The sequence below is a fragment of the Agelaius phoeniceus genome, chromosome 18, assembly GCF_051311805.1.
Source record: "Agelaius phoeniceus isolate bAgePho1 chromosome 18, bAgePho1.hap1, whole genome shotgun sequence".
Taxonomy (NCBI): Eukaryota; Metazoa; Chordata; class Aves; order Passeriformes; family Icteridae; genus Agelaius; species Agelaius phoeniceus.
The window spans coordinates 5440570-5454694 of NC_135282.1; the positions used below are offsets into that span (position 1 = coordinate 5440570).

The following is a 14125-nucleotide window of genomic DNA, read 5'->3' on the forward strand; positions in this document are numbered from 1 at the left end:
GCCAATGAGCGGGCGGCCCGCGCGGGGGCCGCCGGGAGCGGGGCGCGATGCGGGCGGCGCTGCGGGCGCGGCTCGGGTGGGCGCGCCTGGCGCTCCGTGGGGCCGCGCTGGGCCGCGCCCCGGGGCCGCCGTGCTGGAGCTGCGGCGCTCCGCTCCCCAGCAGCGATGGGCCGCCCCACTTCTGCCCCGGCTGCCAGGCTCTGCAGCCGCCGGCGCCGCGGCCTGACCTTTTCCGCCTGATGGACTGGTGAGTGTGGGCGGGGCGGCCGCGAGCCCGGCCGGCCGCGGGTCTCACCCGCCCTGTGTCCTGCAGCGACCGCTCCTTCCGCATCGACCCGGGGCAGCTGCAGCGGCGGTTCCGGAGCCTGCAGCGCGCCGTGCACCCCGACCGCTTCGGCAAGAGGCCGCCGGTGAGCCCCGGGCCGGGCGGGGGAGCCGGGCCGGGAGGGGCCCGGGGGGCTCGGTGAGCGCCGGACGAGCTCGCCTTTAGCCTTCGGCTGCGTGGCGGGGTCGCAGTGTGGAGTCCCCACGTCTCTCCCGCTCGGGGAGTGAGGGGATTCGCCTGTGTTTGTGTTTCGGTGCTCAGAGAGGCTCTGCCGTGGATTTGCGGAGGAGGCGGACGATGCGGGGCCGCTGCGGTTCGTCAGGCCTTAGCTGAGCGCAGTGCCACAGCTGCCAGGTCCACGGAGCCTTCTCCGTTTCACACACGGACTGCTGTGGGGACGCTGCTGTTCCGCATGTAACAAAGCGTATTTCGCCACTTGTAATTAGCTTCCGTTATTTGCCATCCGTTTGCAGAAAGAGCAGTACTACTCTGAGCAACACTCTTCCCTGATCAACAAGGCCTACCAGACTCTGCTGAACCCTCTGAGCCGAGGCCTCTATCTAGTAAGGTCCCCGTTAGGTATTGCAGTGTTCTGTGACTCACCCTGGGGCTGGTAGGGATCCCACCCTCGATTCAGTCCTTAATGTGCTAATTTGTGCCAATTCCTCTGAAGAGGATCACCAGAGATTAAAGGGAGACCAGAACCAAGTTTGTCCACAAATTAATCAGCATATTATCTCATTTATTACTCATCTTACAGTAATTTCACATGACACGTGGTGTTTGGCTATGGCTGCTCATTCAGAATTTCAGTCTGGCCCATGGCAGCCTTTTTTATGTTTTTTTTGGTTTATAGTCAGCCTATGTATGGAGTTAATTTTCAGAGTGACTCAAAGCACTGTAGGTTTATCAAATATGAATCTGAGTATGCCCCACTGAGAGACTTAATATTAAAGAAAATAATTTCCATAGGAATGGATGTGGGAATATTTATTTTCAAATTCCCATTTCCTCTGCCAGCTGGAGCTGAGTGGAGTGGAGCCAGCAAAAGAGACAGACTGTGATGGAGACTCAGCGTTCCTTACGGAAATCATGGAAATTAATGAGAAATTAGCAGAGTCCAAAAACAAGGATAACCTTGAAGAAGTTGAAACTTCAATTAAAGGTAGGTTATGACTTGAGGAATTTGTACAGAACTAGTATACTGAATCTTGTGTAATACATGAGTGTGAAAGCTTTAAACTGTGTTGGTATATTTCTTGTAATGTCTTCAATTTGTGTTAGTCTGGAATTGACTCAATGCAGGAGCTTCTGCCCTTTTCACCTCTTTTCCAATGTTGTCTTTACCTATTTATGCATCACATCTGTCTTGATGTGATACATTTGTATAACAGAACCTATTCTGATGTCAAAATAAATTTATATAGACAATAAAAAGGAATTTACTCAACCTTCATCAGGTTAGTCAATTGTTCAAAAAAAAAAACTGTCAGAATGAAGTTGATTAAAATGCTTGTCTGACCACACTAAATAATGTTATTTATAAAGGCATTGTAGTTCTTTCACCTTCTTCATCTGGCAGCCATTATATTAAGTGGTTATTCCCTTTACACAAGCAACTTTCTTTTTATATTGTTGGTGATACCAAAAACATTTGGTTTACTGATATATTTAAGTTTTTTCAATAACAGCTATGTGCTAAAAGCAATTACAATAACTAGGAAAAAAAAACTGAGTAGCACAGGAGAAAGTCAACTGTAGCAGGATAAACTGATGCACCAAAAATAAGTTAGATTGCTGGGAAATTAGTGACCACTGGTGTGCATTGGAATTGCTGTCTCAGTATACTTGTTTAAATAAAGAAATACATGTTTGAAATGAGAATTAAAACAACATTGACAGCATTATAATGAAAAACTCGCTTGGCTCCCGAAGGCTGAAACTAGTAATGAACTTTCCCACCACAGGCAGTCAGAATGTAGTGGTATCAAATATCCTAAGTATAACAAAAAGTAAATGAAATCATTTGTTTTGCAGTTAAACAAGAAGAACTGACCAGAGAGGTGACTGCAGCTTTTGAAAGAGGTACCTGATTTTATGAAGTTTTTAGCTGCCATACATACCTGTCAAATGCTTAAAACTCCACATTTTCTTACTGGCAAATATTTCCTGAGCTATGGAATAGAAATACTGCATTGACAAGGGTTCTTTGTTAGGTATTTAGAATAAGTACTTCTAAACTGACATTCCTGCTGATTTGGGAAATTCAGGACCTCACATTAAAAGCAAAGTCCAGTACAAAAGTTCCATTCATCTTGCATCTAAATAATCATTTTCAGTGGGAATGTAGATGCTAAGAAATTGTTTGTGTGTTTCCCAGAATGCTGGGAAGGACAGTCCTGATCTTAGACATGTTCTGAGGTTTCACACTCGAATTTGGGGGATGTTGTTCTGCACTCCTGGAGCTGCAGCAGAGCAGTGAGTGCTTTCTTTGCAGTGAAAGCCACAGCTGCTGTGTGGCAAGTAAAGGCCTGTTCAGCATAACGTTTTGGGGACTTGCTGTGCAATAATCAACGTAACTTTATTCTACAGCCAGTGGATAGGCACAGGCTTGAACCATTCCTGAGCTTCTGAAGCTGGGAAAAAACCTTTGTGTTTGTGTGCCAGGTCCAGAATGCTGCACTTTGGTCGGGGTGTGTGGAACTGTAAACATCACAGTGGTGCTGGCTGTCCCTGCCCATGAGGAGTTACATTCTGTTACTCTGTGCCATGAGAAGGATTGTGTTGCCTTTGTCTGGAGGTCATAAACCACCCTCCCCTTGAGCAACAATTGTTTCAATATGAGTTTTGGAATTGGCACTGTCCAGACCAGACTCCTCCTATTTGCATTTTTCAGTTATGTCAGTTGGTCTATTTATACACATTTTAAACAAAAACATTTGTCTTGCCTAGTGGGTAGATCAATACTGCAGCCATTTTACAGGAGTCATTGAAGGGCATTCATCCACATTTCTTTTCCAAATTGTTCATTGTTACAGGTTTTGTGGAACATTTGAGTTGAGATGTTCCCAAACCAACTGGGGTTAAAACAATAGGCAGCATGGTTTTAATAGAGTCTGAGTCCTTGCAGGTCACAACTCTTGGTACTAAAACAGGTGCTGTCACTGCAATCTTGAGATTCATTTTGAAAATGCAAATTCACCTTTCCTTCTGTAAACCAGTAATGTTTTATTTCATTTCAGATGATCTTCAAGAAGCCAAGAAGCTGCTAGGAAAAATGAAGTATTTTGCCAACTTAGAAGATAAATTAAAGGCCAAGAAGATCCCTTCCTGATGTTGCCTTCTTAGCTATTAAAAGTTAGTGTTATTTTCAATTAAACAAATGGTTTTATTAGCAAAATCAGATCAAGGGTGTTTGTTTCCTATACTTCCATTAAAAGCTTTAATTCTGAGAGGAGGAAAATAAATAGAAAAGAAATCCATGCTTGCTGCAGCACTTGGGTAACAGATGGCATTTGGAAATGCTTACAGCCAGGAAAGGTTGCACTGGGTAAGTTGGGCCACTGTCCTGGCAGTGGCAGGTATGGAAACAAATAACAGAGAGGCACACAAACACCAGATGTGAGATTTCTTACTTCCTAACATGTGAAGAATTTATTTTAAGTTGAAAAAGAGTCCATAAAAAAATACTGGAGAGGGGGCAGAAGGCTCATTCAGCATGTCCTACAGGCTCCCTGTAAATGTAAAAAGTATTTAATTCCTGTCATCTGTCCTCTCTGCTACTTCATGCTTTTGGGTATGTAGATCTCAGTCTGATGGGAACTAACCTCCAAAACTAGAAGAATTTTCACCCTGTTGCATAGTTTAAAATGTTAAGATGCTAGGTTAGGGGAAAAATATACCAAATTGAAACCCCAGGCAATCTTTTATCAGGATAAAAGTTTTTATTACAAATACCAGTAATCAGAGAGTGCTGTACTTTCGTTGCACAGTACAGTAGTAGGAGTGGATGAGGAATGTCTTTAAGGCTTTCAAAGTTACATAACTGGAAAAACAGAAACTAAATACCACTATTTCTATATAAACTGGAATATTTCAAATATCAGCTATCATTTATTGTATGGGTTTTAACAAGAACTCAGAATATTACACTCAGCAGAGCATTTGGATATGCCCAGTGACCCAAACTGAACACAGGGCTTTGAAATGCAAGAGTTGCTGAATTCTCTGCAGAAATCTGCCAGAGGGCCTCACTGAACATCCTCCCTGGCATTTCTGCATCCCTGCAGCACCAGGTTACAGCTAAAGATCAAGTTTTCTGTGGATAATACAATATGTTGTTAATAGTATTTCAGCAATACATGTTTTAACAGCAGTACTAACTTGCCTTTAGTTACACTTCCTCTAAATACACAGGAAGATTTAATAAGCCACTTGATCACTTATTACAAGGTTCATAATTTTCACTGAAGTTCTGTTGCATTTGTGAAATTATGCAGAAACCTTTAAAAATTCATCTTGGAGTTGCCTTCTTTCATAAAGCTCCGTTTCCTTTTTCCTGGCATTTCTTCCAAAATTAAGCTTGTTAAATTCCTTTTTGATTTCCAGAAAAGATTTGTTTTTTGTCTCAGGAATTATGAGGAAGATGAAAGCAGCAACAAAGAAGCACTCCAGTAAGAACACCACAAAACAATACTGCTTCAGTCCATTCTGAAAATAAATGTGATTGCAACATATTTCAAGAGTAATAATAGTAGGTTAGAGAAAACAAGCTTTTTGTCTCCATTTACACTTAACATTGCTGCTCAGATATTTTTCTAAAAGGAGTCATTCAACCTAATCTTTACCTGTAACTTTTTAGATAAAAGACTGTCAAGTGCTGTGCAATTATTGGGCAGACTTTATAATAAAAATAAGATAAACCATTTAAACAGTCAAATGTCACAATCTAGAAGTCAACATTTACTACTTAGCTGTCACATATTTTAAGATTATATAATTTAAGTTTCTCTGAATGTTAACATTTTTCAATACTGTGCATTAAAAAAAACCAACTGTCTTACTGAGAAGCACAGCTCAACCATGAAGGAAGGACAGGCAGATCCAGATACCCAGATTCATTCTGTTCCTGCAGGTTTTGCTGTCAAGAACATGTGCTAAAACTAAAAATACAAAGCTGGATATGAAAGCCTGTCTTGGCTTTCCCAATAATCTGCTTACAGAACTCTGTCAGTTCAGCAAATTCTCAGGGATGTGACTTACTGGCCACAGGTACCACCTCAACATTACTTTGCCATAAAAGCACAAGGCACTATTAAAAATGTTTTGTGTAAATCTCAGTATCTGATTAAGTTTTTCTGGTTTTGATACCTTCTGGTTTTTTTCATCTGAACATGAACATTGCCCTCCAGTGCATTCCTTTACTTTTCATTTACCATATTTTATTGAGGTTTGTGATGTGTAAAAAATACTTTTAAAAGGGACTGAATCTAGTTAAATTCATTTGAGGGGCAGTGTGCATCCTGGTCAGGTGTCAGTAATATATACAAGTGTATATAATGCAATACAAGCACTAGGATAGAAGCTGGGAGCAGATGAAATGGAAATTGTGCTGTTCATACTCACCACTATGAAGGGAAAGAGCATTCCAACTGTAAAGAAACTGATCCAGCTCACAGTCCCTGCAATCATGTAGGCAGCAGGACGTGAGGACTGTACAAATAACTCAGCTGTCAGGGTGTTTGTTATGCCACCTGGGATGGTTCAGAAACAGAACAGAGAATTGTGCTGAATGTCAACTTGAGGTATTTCCAATGCTACAAAAGACTGAGTTGCTTTTGAATATGCCATTAGCTGATCTATTATAATTCCTAACAGCACAATTCTGAGGCTGCTGCCCTTGCAGGAAGTGTCCCACTAAAACACAGCCCCATTTCAGCAGCACAGATCAGGGAGCAGGCCCCTTCTGACAAGTGTAGATCCCCTGTGCTCTGAAGGGCAGAACTGAGCCCTCCCTCACATGTAGCTGCCCTGGAATCATGCATGGTAAGCCTCAGCTCTGGGCTACAGGATGGCCTCACCTGGGTTCCCCAGCCAGAGCAGCAGCAGCTGTGCTGCAAAGGCCTCTTGGCTGTGTGACACCCCAGCCCTCCCAGACTTCCCCCATTCACACAGATTCCTGTGCAATACCTGGGCCCAGCCCAAAGCTCAAGATGAAGGCAAATACACACATCATGCTCATGTAAGGCACCCAGGAGTACAGCTCCTGAAACAGAAGACAATGAGAAGGTTTAGTTCAGATTTTGATAATCCAGTTTTAAAGTCAGGCTTTACAGTTATGTTTCTGTATTTTATTTCAATTAAGACCAGCAGTCTTACACTACTCTTTTACAGCTAATTTATTTAACAGTTCTGCTTAGAGACATTAAACAGTGTTCATTCAATGATTTTTACTAAATCATATCACAGAATTATGTAGTCATAGTGTGGGCTGGGCTGGAAGGGGCTTTAAAGCATCCCATCCCTCCCCTGGCCATGGGCAGGGACACCTTCAACTATCCCAGGTTGCTCCAAGCTCCATCCAGCCTGGCCTGGGACACTTCCAGGGATCCAGGGGCAGCCACAGCTTCTCTGGGCACCCTGTGCCAGGACCTCAGCACCCTCACAGGGAAGAATTTCTTCCTGCTACCTAATCTAACCCTGCTCTCAGCTTAAACCCAGTCCCCCTTACTGTGTCACCACGTGCCCTTTTCACTCCTCAGTCACACTGGGTAACAGGAACGAGTCCCTTGCACCTGGTAAGTCAGAGAGAAGGTCAGAACAGTGCACCAGAGTGTCATGAGGAGATAACCCCCAATGATAAGGCATCTTCTTCCCACATAGTCTATCAGCAAGCCCTGTGGACAAGATACAACCTTCTGTTAATATACTGATCTCATTTTTACCAATATTCTTCAAGAAGAATCATTGCTTTTTGTACTGGGAAGTAGAACAAACTGCTCCTTACACAGGAGAGGGCTGTGAGACACTCACAAACTCCAGTGCCAAGTGTCACATACGGGATTTTTTCTGCCACGATCCCAGCTTGTTCAAAAACGTAAGTTGCATAGAAATAAATCTACAACAGAAAAAAAAAAAACCAAAAACAAACAATGAGGTTTTTCTGGTATTTAAAACATTATCTGGAAACAAAGTCATGTTCATACTAAACAGATAGATCACTGTATTTTATGTTGTGAGTTACTAAGTCAACATAAGCAGCAATAACAACCTGTTAAATTCATGTCTTAAGTAAATATATTGCTATCATAAAAGCCAAGAGGATCAGTCAACTTACTGAATATTCTTTATAGTCTTAAACCAGACACACTGGGTTAAGCTGATCCACCTTTATTTCTTTTTCAGAGGAAGTATCAAGTCATTTTCTTTAGAAAAGTTTGCATACCAGAAACACAGAAATGAGAAAAAAATGAAAGAGAAACACCAAAATAATGCAAGGACATTCTTTCCTACTTATCCCATTTCACTGAGCTTCTCCTCATGGATCTTTTGTGAAAACCAGGTGGAAATGAAATACTTATTTAAGCTGTTTGTTCACTCTTACAGCATTAATGCCACTGAGCTGCTGGCCCATGGTCATGACGATGACAGTGATCAGCTGCCATCTCACAGCAGGGTCAGTGAATAACTGCCAGGGCTTCCTGGGTTTCTCCCCGTCCAAGGCAAAGCATTCCCGCTGGATGTCTTCCATCTCCCTCCGATACTCTGAGGAACCATGAAATCGTTTCAAAGCTACAAAGAGAAAAAAATCATTTACATTTATCTATTAGCCACAAATCCTGGGAAATAATCTCTTTTCATAAAGACCTGGTTTTTGTTAGGATATGAAAAATTTGCTTTGTGACTTGCTTGTTTTTTCAAAATTTTTTTGCTGTGGTGGATTTGGAGAATTCTGTGGCATTTCTTTCCTTCTTTTTAGAGGATTATCTGACCTTGAAATATTCATCAGGCAAAATATTTTGTATCTGAACCTCAAACCTTCAAATAGTCTTTTCCTTAAAGGACACTCTTGCCATTTTGATTAGTTTTGCTTAAATTCTAGGCAGATATTGAGTCCTTTGTTATGGCCTTGACTTTAATGTTGCCAATGGATGCAGTTCGTGAGCTGGAGCAAAGACAGAAAATCCTCTCCTAAGGCAAATATAAACAGAAGTCATTTGGATCCCAGACTAAAATCTTTACAAATGGTCTTAAAACTTAAAGACTATATAGCATCAGTTCCTTTAAAATCTTCATGATTAAACATATCTCAAATTACAATCTGTCTTCTTAAGGTCAACAGTAGGAGTTTTGATGATCCTGTTAATGAACTTTCCACTGAGAGTAATCAGCTTGGAGCTCCAGTCAATGAACTTATATTTGAAATAGGGTAATAAAGTTTTGTTCATAACCCATTATGGGCTCCTGAGTTCCACAATCCCTTCTTCCATATAAGCTCACTGGAGGAAAAACATGGGCCAAAAAGCACTAGATGATACAACTGTGCTGTGTGGATAAAGATAAAAGGAGAATCTGGAATCCAATATATTCATTGTACCCTTCTGGAGAACAGAAAGTATAGATATTACCTTTGGCACAGCTTAGCTCATCACCTCTGTCAATAAGAAGATATCTGGGACTTTCAGGAAACCATGGAAGGAATAACAGTTGGGCTAATGCTGGAATACAGCTGCTGGATAGCAACAGAGGCCAATGCTTTTCTCCACCCAATAATTCTCTGTGAGAAATGTGGAAAAAGAAGGCAAAGAAATATAATAATTAGCTATTGGTTACTATTTAAGGCAGTCTCTGCTCTTGGAACTTCTAAGTTCCAGCCGAATGAAGGCCTGAGCAACTTCCTCTGATCACACAGGGGACAAAAGCAGTGCTGGTGCTGTGATACAGAGATGTGAGTCCTTTGCTCTCAAGTCCTTGCCAACATCCACTGTCTCCAGCAAGAAATTGGCAGAAAACTTGAACTCAGCTCCAATGTGGCTGCTTTACTGATGCTGTTCTGGTGACCCATCTAAACTGACACGACTCCCCTGAGGAGACAGCACTGATGGTTGGCAGTTGTAGCAATAAGGTGACTCAAGCAGGATTTTCTCCTCCCAGGGGGACCTTGTGTGTGAATTCTAATGCTACAATGGCACAAGGAATGTGCTGCAATGAGCTGTAGGAAACTGGAATTCTTTACATAGGAGTAACACAAAACAGGAAAAAAACCCTCAAACATTTCTTACCTCAAACCAATTATTTGTCCTGTCAGAATTCCCCCAGTCAGAAAGATGGAAGTCCCCATGGCCAAGCCACCTCTGAGGTGTTTTGGGGCAAACTCCCCAATATAAAGAGGCTGCACACAAAGCCCAACACCTGCAAGTAAATGGAAAAAACATTTTCCTATCAATAGAAATTGCTTTGCAAAGAGTTACTAAACCAAAACACACACAAAGTGGGACTTAATTAATTTCCTATTCATTTAGCTGCCTTCAGATTCCAAGCTAAACTACAGAACATTTTCATCATAAAACCTAAAGGATCAGAAATAACAATAATTTATCATTCACCATAATTTATTGATAGTAGGAATAAGAAATCATTCACCTGAATTTATGCCAATCAAAAACCTTCCAGCAATCAGTAACTCAAATAATCCTGTAGGAAAACTGATCCCCATTAAAATGGAGGCTAGTATTGCTATAATATTATTCATCAAAAGAGCTCCTTTCCTAAAAAGGAGGAACAAAAATAAAATAAAATAAAATAAAATAATAATAATACACCACAGAACAAACAAAAACTGATTAAAACAAACAAAAAACCCCCAATGTCTCAACCAGACATTATGGAAATCTGTAATAATGTGGGTTTTTAAAGTTTTATTTTCTGATAATGTGGGAGGATAAATAGACTTTATACTGAAGAAACGTGCTATTCCCTGGAAACCCAGATATCTGATACAACTCCTTATGTTTTTAAAATGTCTAAACATAAGAATAATGTATAAATATGACAGAAATTCCTGACAATGTAGGAGTGGGGTTTCTTCATTTAGACAAATGAAGTGCAACAGATGAAGCAGCATGTCCTTACTGGCACAAGGGCTGCAAATGTGTCAGGGGGAAACTCATGTCTCCAACACATTCCGTGTGCACTCCCCTACTCAGATTTCAGTAAATGTAATGCAAAGACAAAGGTCATAACTCAGGGCTCATGCTTGAAAGTCACATTGGAATAAACTGTAAAATTGTACTAGAAAACTCAGTTTTAAAGTGACAGAACTTTCACTTTCACCAAGGTACTCTTTTCTCCCACTCTTTTCCCATTTATTTACTTTCTATTCCAGTGAGAAGGTAGGAAAAGCAAACATGTTTTGATACGTCTGCTGCTGCAACTGACCTGCCCAGGCGAATGGCCATGCTGCCTCCAATCAGGGCTCCACACAGGCCTCCGAGGGAAAAGATGGAAGCAATGACAGACCAAAGAAAAGTCAGCAAATCTGGATTCAGCTCCTTGTGATAACGACTGCTCCAGGTCTCGTTTAAGAACTTGTGTATATGCTGCAGGAGAAAAGAGTGATGAATGTGCAGCATTTTATACAGCCCTACACACAGCACTACAAATAACTTGCACCCCAGTCCTGAAAATCAATTCTGGGAGTTAATTCTAAGAGATATCAGCTGACTGGCAGAATGTTCCTTGACCACAAGGAAGACCTTGTGTTTCCTACACCCCACACTTCAAAGGCTGCAGAGCAGCTCTGCTTTGTGCCCTGCCTCAGGTGCTGCAGCAGAGGAGAAACACAACCCTGACATGCACTGCCATGAGAGAGCTCTGAGGTCCTTCTGAACAAGGAGGGGAACAGGGTGGATGGTTGGCCCTACTGTTTTTAGGAACATCTCACAGCACAGAAGCCTTGCCACCTAAAAAATTTTACTGTCAGGGGACTCATTCTGACACTTGGTCTAAATCTCCCTGCCTTAGTACAATCCAAAAAGTCATAGTAAAATCCCTTTTTCAGCTCTAATAATACTCCACCTTACAGTATTCATGTGTCAGAACTTTGAAGCTGTTATTCCACATGCTTGGTTTTCTAAAATTTGCCTTTAGAAACACTTGAACTGGCATGTGTCTGTAATCAGAGGCTCCTGTTTTTGCCTGCAAACAAAGACTACAGAAGAACCAAACTTCTTGGACTCTCCCTCTGTTCCCAGCATATGACCTGTTCTTTCACAAACAGCTCCTCTGAAGCTTTGTAAAAAGCATACAGTGTTGAAGCAAATTCAGTCTTCACAGTTTTCCAAGCAAATAAATCAGCTGGTAGCAAAAACTGATACCCACCACTTTCACAAGAATATTTGCTCAGATCCTTGAGTCATCCACAAAATATGCAGAATCCTGGAGGCTACAGCAAAGAACGCTCAAGTAACAAGTGAAAATATTTACAAGATACTCAGCCACTAGAGATGGAACATTTTAATTCCCTAAAGAGATCTTTTTCAGTAATCTGCCTTGTGATGACCACCTGTAAATAGTGACTATGGTTCTTCCCTGTGATAGAAAGAATGGGAATGGCTGAAAGCTGTGTCAGGGGAGGTTTAAACTTGACATTTGGAGAAACATCCTACAGAAAGGGTGGTCAAACAGAACAGGCTTCCCAGACCAGTGGTCAATGCTCCAAGGGCATTTGGACATTGCTGTGAGTAATACACTTTAACTTTTGGTCAGCCCTGAAGTGGTCAGGTAGTTGGACTAGATGGTCATTGTAGGTCCCTTCCAACTGAAAATGTTCTGGGCTATTTTAGTAATCAGAAAATACATTACTTACTCAGTTAATCCTTCTAAAAATAAAGGTATTTATGAGGCATATTAACACTTTTGTCTGACACAGAATAGCTCTGACAGGAGGTACTCACAAACAAATGCACATGAAACCACTTAGGAAATGAACAAGATTCCTTCATATGAGAGGAAGAACTGCTTCAGTTCTCACTGTGATCACAGCAAAAGCACATTTGGCCTTGTGGCTGAGTTCAGAGAGGAAACAGCCCAGTGAATAAAAGATGAGCTTTTACCTGAGTGGGTGCATTGATAATAGAGACATTGTACCCATACTGAAAGGTGCCTCCAATTCCAACAGCACAAACAGCCAGGAACAACGTCCAGCTGGGGAGCTGGGGAGCAAAAGAAAATCAAGGCACTTCAGTGATCAAATTTCCCCTTCCTTCATATATAAAGCCTGTACATATTTCTTTTAATAAACTTCTATTCCCTGAATTTCTCATTGTTAGGTATGTAGATTAATTCTTCATCACTCTCATTCTTGGTCCAGTTCCCAGAAATGCTGAGTTATTCTAGATATTGTACTGTATTCTGACAGAGCTGTGTCCTTCCTAAAGATAATTCATCAGCACTTCCTTCCTTCTTCCCTCCCTCCCAGAAATTTGCAAGTTGAAATTGATCTTATTAAAGTAAAATCCAATTTACATTTCCTTATAGTTTCCAAGAATGAAAAGTGTTTCTCTGAATGTCAACCAAAGCAATGAATTAAGAGTTATAAGTATGGGCTGCAGTGAGTATGGTAGAAAAAACCAAAATTGATGTGGTAAATACTGGCACGGCATGCTCAGACCCTTACAGTAACTAAGTACTGTAAACCTATTTTGTGTGTTTTATGGGTACAACCGGGAATCTAGAAGGAACAGAAAATAAACAAACAAACAACCCAAAATAATGAACATACTTCATATAATTTAGGTTTTATTATGACAGATCTTTTGCTCTTCATGCCCAGATCAGCTGGGCTCGTGACATTGGTATGCTGTCTGACATTGGAGTTAGGAGAGAGCACAGATAACAGCCTCATGTGTTCTGAACTCCTGACAGTTTGTAAGGGCGTTCACTTCATTCCAAAAACATGACACAAACAAAATTCAATTTGTATTCAATGTAAAACATCAGAATCAGAAAGCTGCTTTTACAGCTTCCACTTTCTAACACAGCCAGGTGTCCAAGGAAAGCACAAAACCTTACGAGTCTAATCACTTAATGTATTTATACTCAAATGCTAACATGAAATTCCCACACATTTCACATCTGTACATCATTGCTAAAACTACAAACTCCCTGCAGGATCCACCTTCAGGATGGTTCTGCTTACCTTGCAGGGCGAGCTAGACCCTCTGAGCAGGGGCTGGTGCTCCATTCTGAGCATGGGCTGAATTAGATTTCCTTTGCAAAATTTAATAAACTATGTTACAGGAAAAAAAAAGGTGCCAAAGAACTTAAGTTACTAATGTATTCTTAAGACACAGCTTTAGGTTTTTTTCTTGTCATTTTGTTTGATCGGTTTTGGTTTTTTTTCTCCCCGCCCATTGGGACTCTCCTGAAGGGTTCTGAACTTTGTGACAGGGATGTCAAACTTCGATAAAGCCTCGCAGCAGCCTCAGGGAGCTTTCCCACCTCTTACAGTGTGTACATGCACTGTCCTTCTCTAACTCCGCGCAGAACCCGCAGACCCCCGCAACCAAAGACAAGGACGGGCGGTTACCGTGTGCCTGGGCGCCATCCCTCCCTCCTGCCGCCCGGAGCTCAGCTCAGCTCCGCTCGCCACCTCCCCTAACCCGCCTGAGCCCCTCAGCTGACCGGGATTTGGCTGCCGGACCGTGCCCGCCCCGCTGCGGGGATTAAACCGGGCCACGGACAAGAGAGGGGCTGTTCGGACACCCTCGGGGACCCCGCGGCGCCCCCTCACGGGCCACG

General features: G+C 41.9%; 2 protein-coding genes across 4 annotated transcripts; one reads left to right on the forward strand and one right to left on the reverse strand.

Annotated features, from left to right (window-relative positions):
* The first annotated feature begins 22 nt into the window (after window positions 1–22).
* Window positions 23–3728, forward strand: HSCB (HscB mitochondrial iron-sulfur cluster cochaperone). Of its 2 annotated transcripts, XM_054645594.2 has the most exons (6): window positions 23–247; window positions 314–410; window positions 799–888; window positions 1346–1490; window positions 2363–2410; window positions 3568–3728. In XM_054645594.2, exons 1-6 carry the CDS (start codon window positions 48–50, stop codon window positions 3657–3659), a joined length of 672 nt encoding a protein of 223 aa, XP_054501569.2. In that variant the 5' UTR covers window positions 23–47; the 3' UTR covers window positions 3660–3728. The 2 variants fall into 2 exon arrangements, with proteins under 2 accessions (XP_054501569.2, XP_054501571.2); XM_054645596.2 differs by lacking the exon at window positions 799–888.
* Window positions 3729–3790: 62 nt separating this feature from the next.
* LOC129128341 (solute carrier family 2, facilitated glucose transporter member 11-like) lies at window positions 3791–14070 on the reverse strand. Of its 2 annotated transcripts, XM_054645589.2 has the most exons (13): window positions 13914–14070; window positions 13524–13613; window positions 12439–12537; window positions 10763–10923; window positions 9968–10092; window positions 9607–9736; window positions 8953–9101; window positions 7929–8116; window positions 7332–7442; window positions 7120–7221; window positions 6515–6590; window positions 5951–6078; window positions 3791–5035 (listed from the first exon to the last, which is right to left on the reverse strand). In XM_054645589.2, the coding sequence occupies exons 1-13, from the start codon at window positions 13929–13931 to the stop codon at window positions 4817–4819; spliced, it is 1596 nt and encodes a 531-aa protein (XP_054501564.2). In that variant the 5' UTR covers window positions 13932–14070; the 3' UTR covers window positions 3791–4816. The 2 variants fall into 2 exon arrangements, with proteins under 2 accessions (XP_054501564.2, XP_077044001.1); XM_077187886.1 differs by lacking the exon at window positions 13524–13613.
* Window positions 14071–14125: the final 55 nt, after the last annotated feature.

What these genes read in the sequence shown, in the direction of transcription:
- LOC129128341 (XM_054645589.2), bottom strand. An exon ending in ATGGCCATTCGCCTGGGCAG is followed by an intron (nt 10,093 to 10,762) that starts GTCAGTTGCAGC and finishes CCTCCTTTTTAG; the next exon opens with GAAAGGAGCTCTTTTGATGA. An exon ending in GGACAAATAATTGGTTTGAG is followed by an intron (nt 9,102 to 9,606) that starts GTAAGAAATGTT and finishes CATTTCTCACAG; the next exon opens with AGAATTATTGGGTGGAGAAA.
- HSCB (XM_054645594.2), top strand. Translation starts at nt 48, where the DNA reads ATGCGGGCGGCGCTGCGGGCGCGGCTCGGGTGGGCGCGCCTGGCGCTC. An exon ending in CTTTTCCGCCTGATGGACTG is followed by an intron (nt 248 to 313) that starts GTGAGTGTGGGC and finishes TGTGTCCTGCAG; the next exon opens with CGACCGCTCCTTCCGCATCG. An exon ending in GCTTCGGCAAGAGGCCGCCG is followed by an intron (nt 411 to 798) that starts GTGAGCCCCGGG and finishes ATCCGTTTGCAG; the next exon opens with AAAGAGCAGTACTACTCTGA.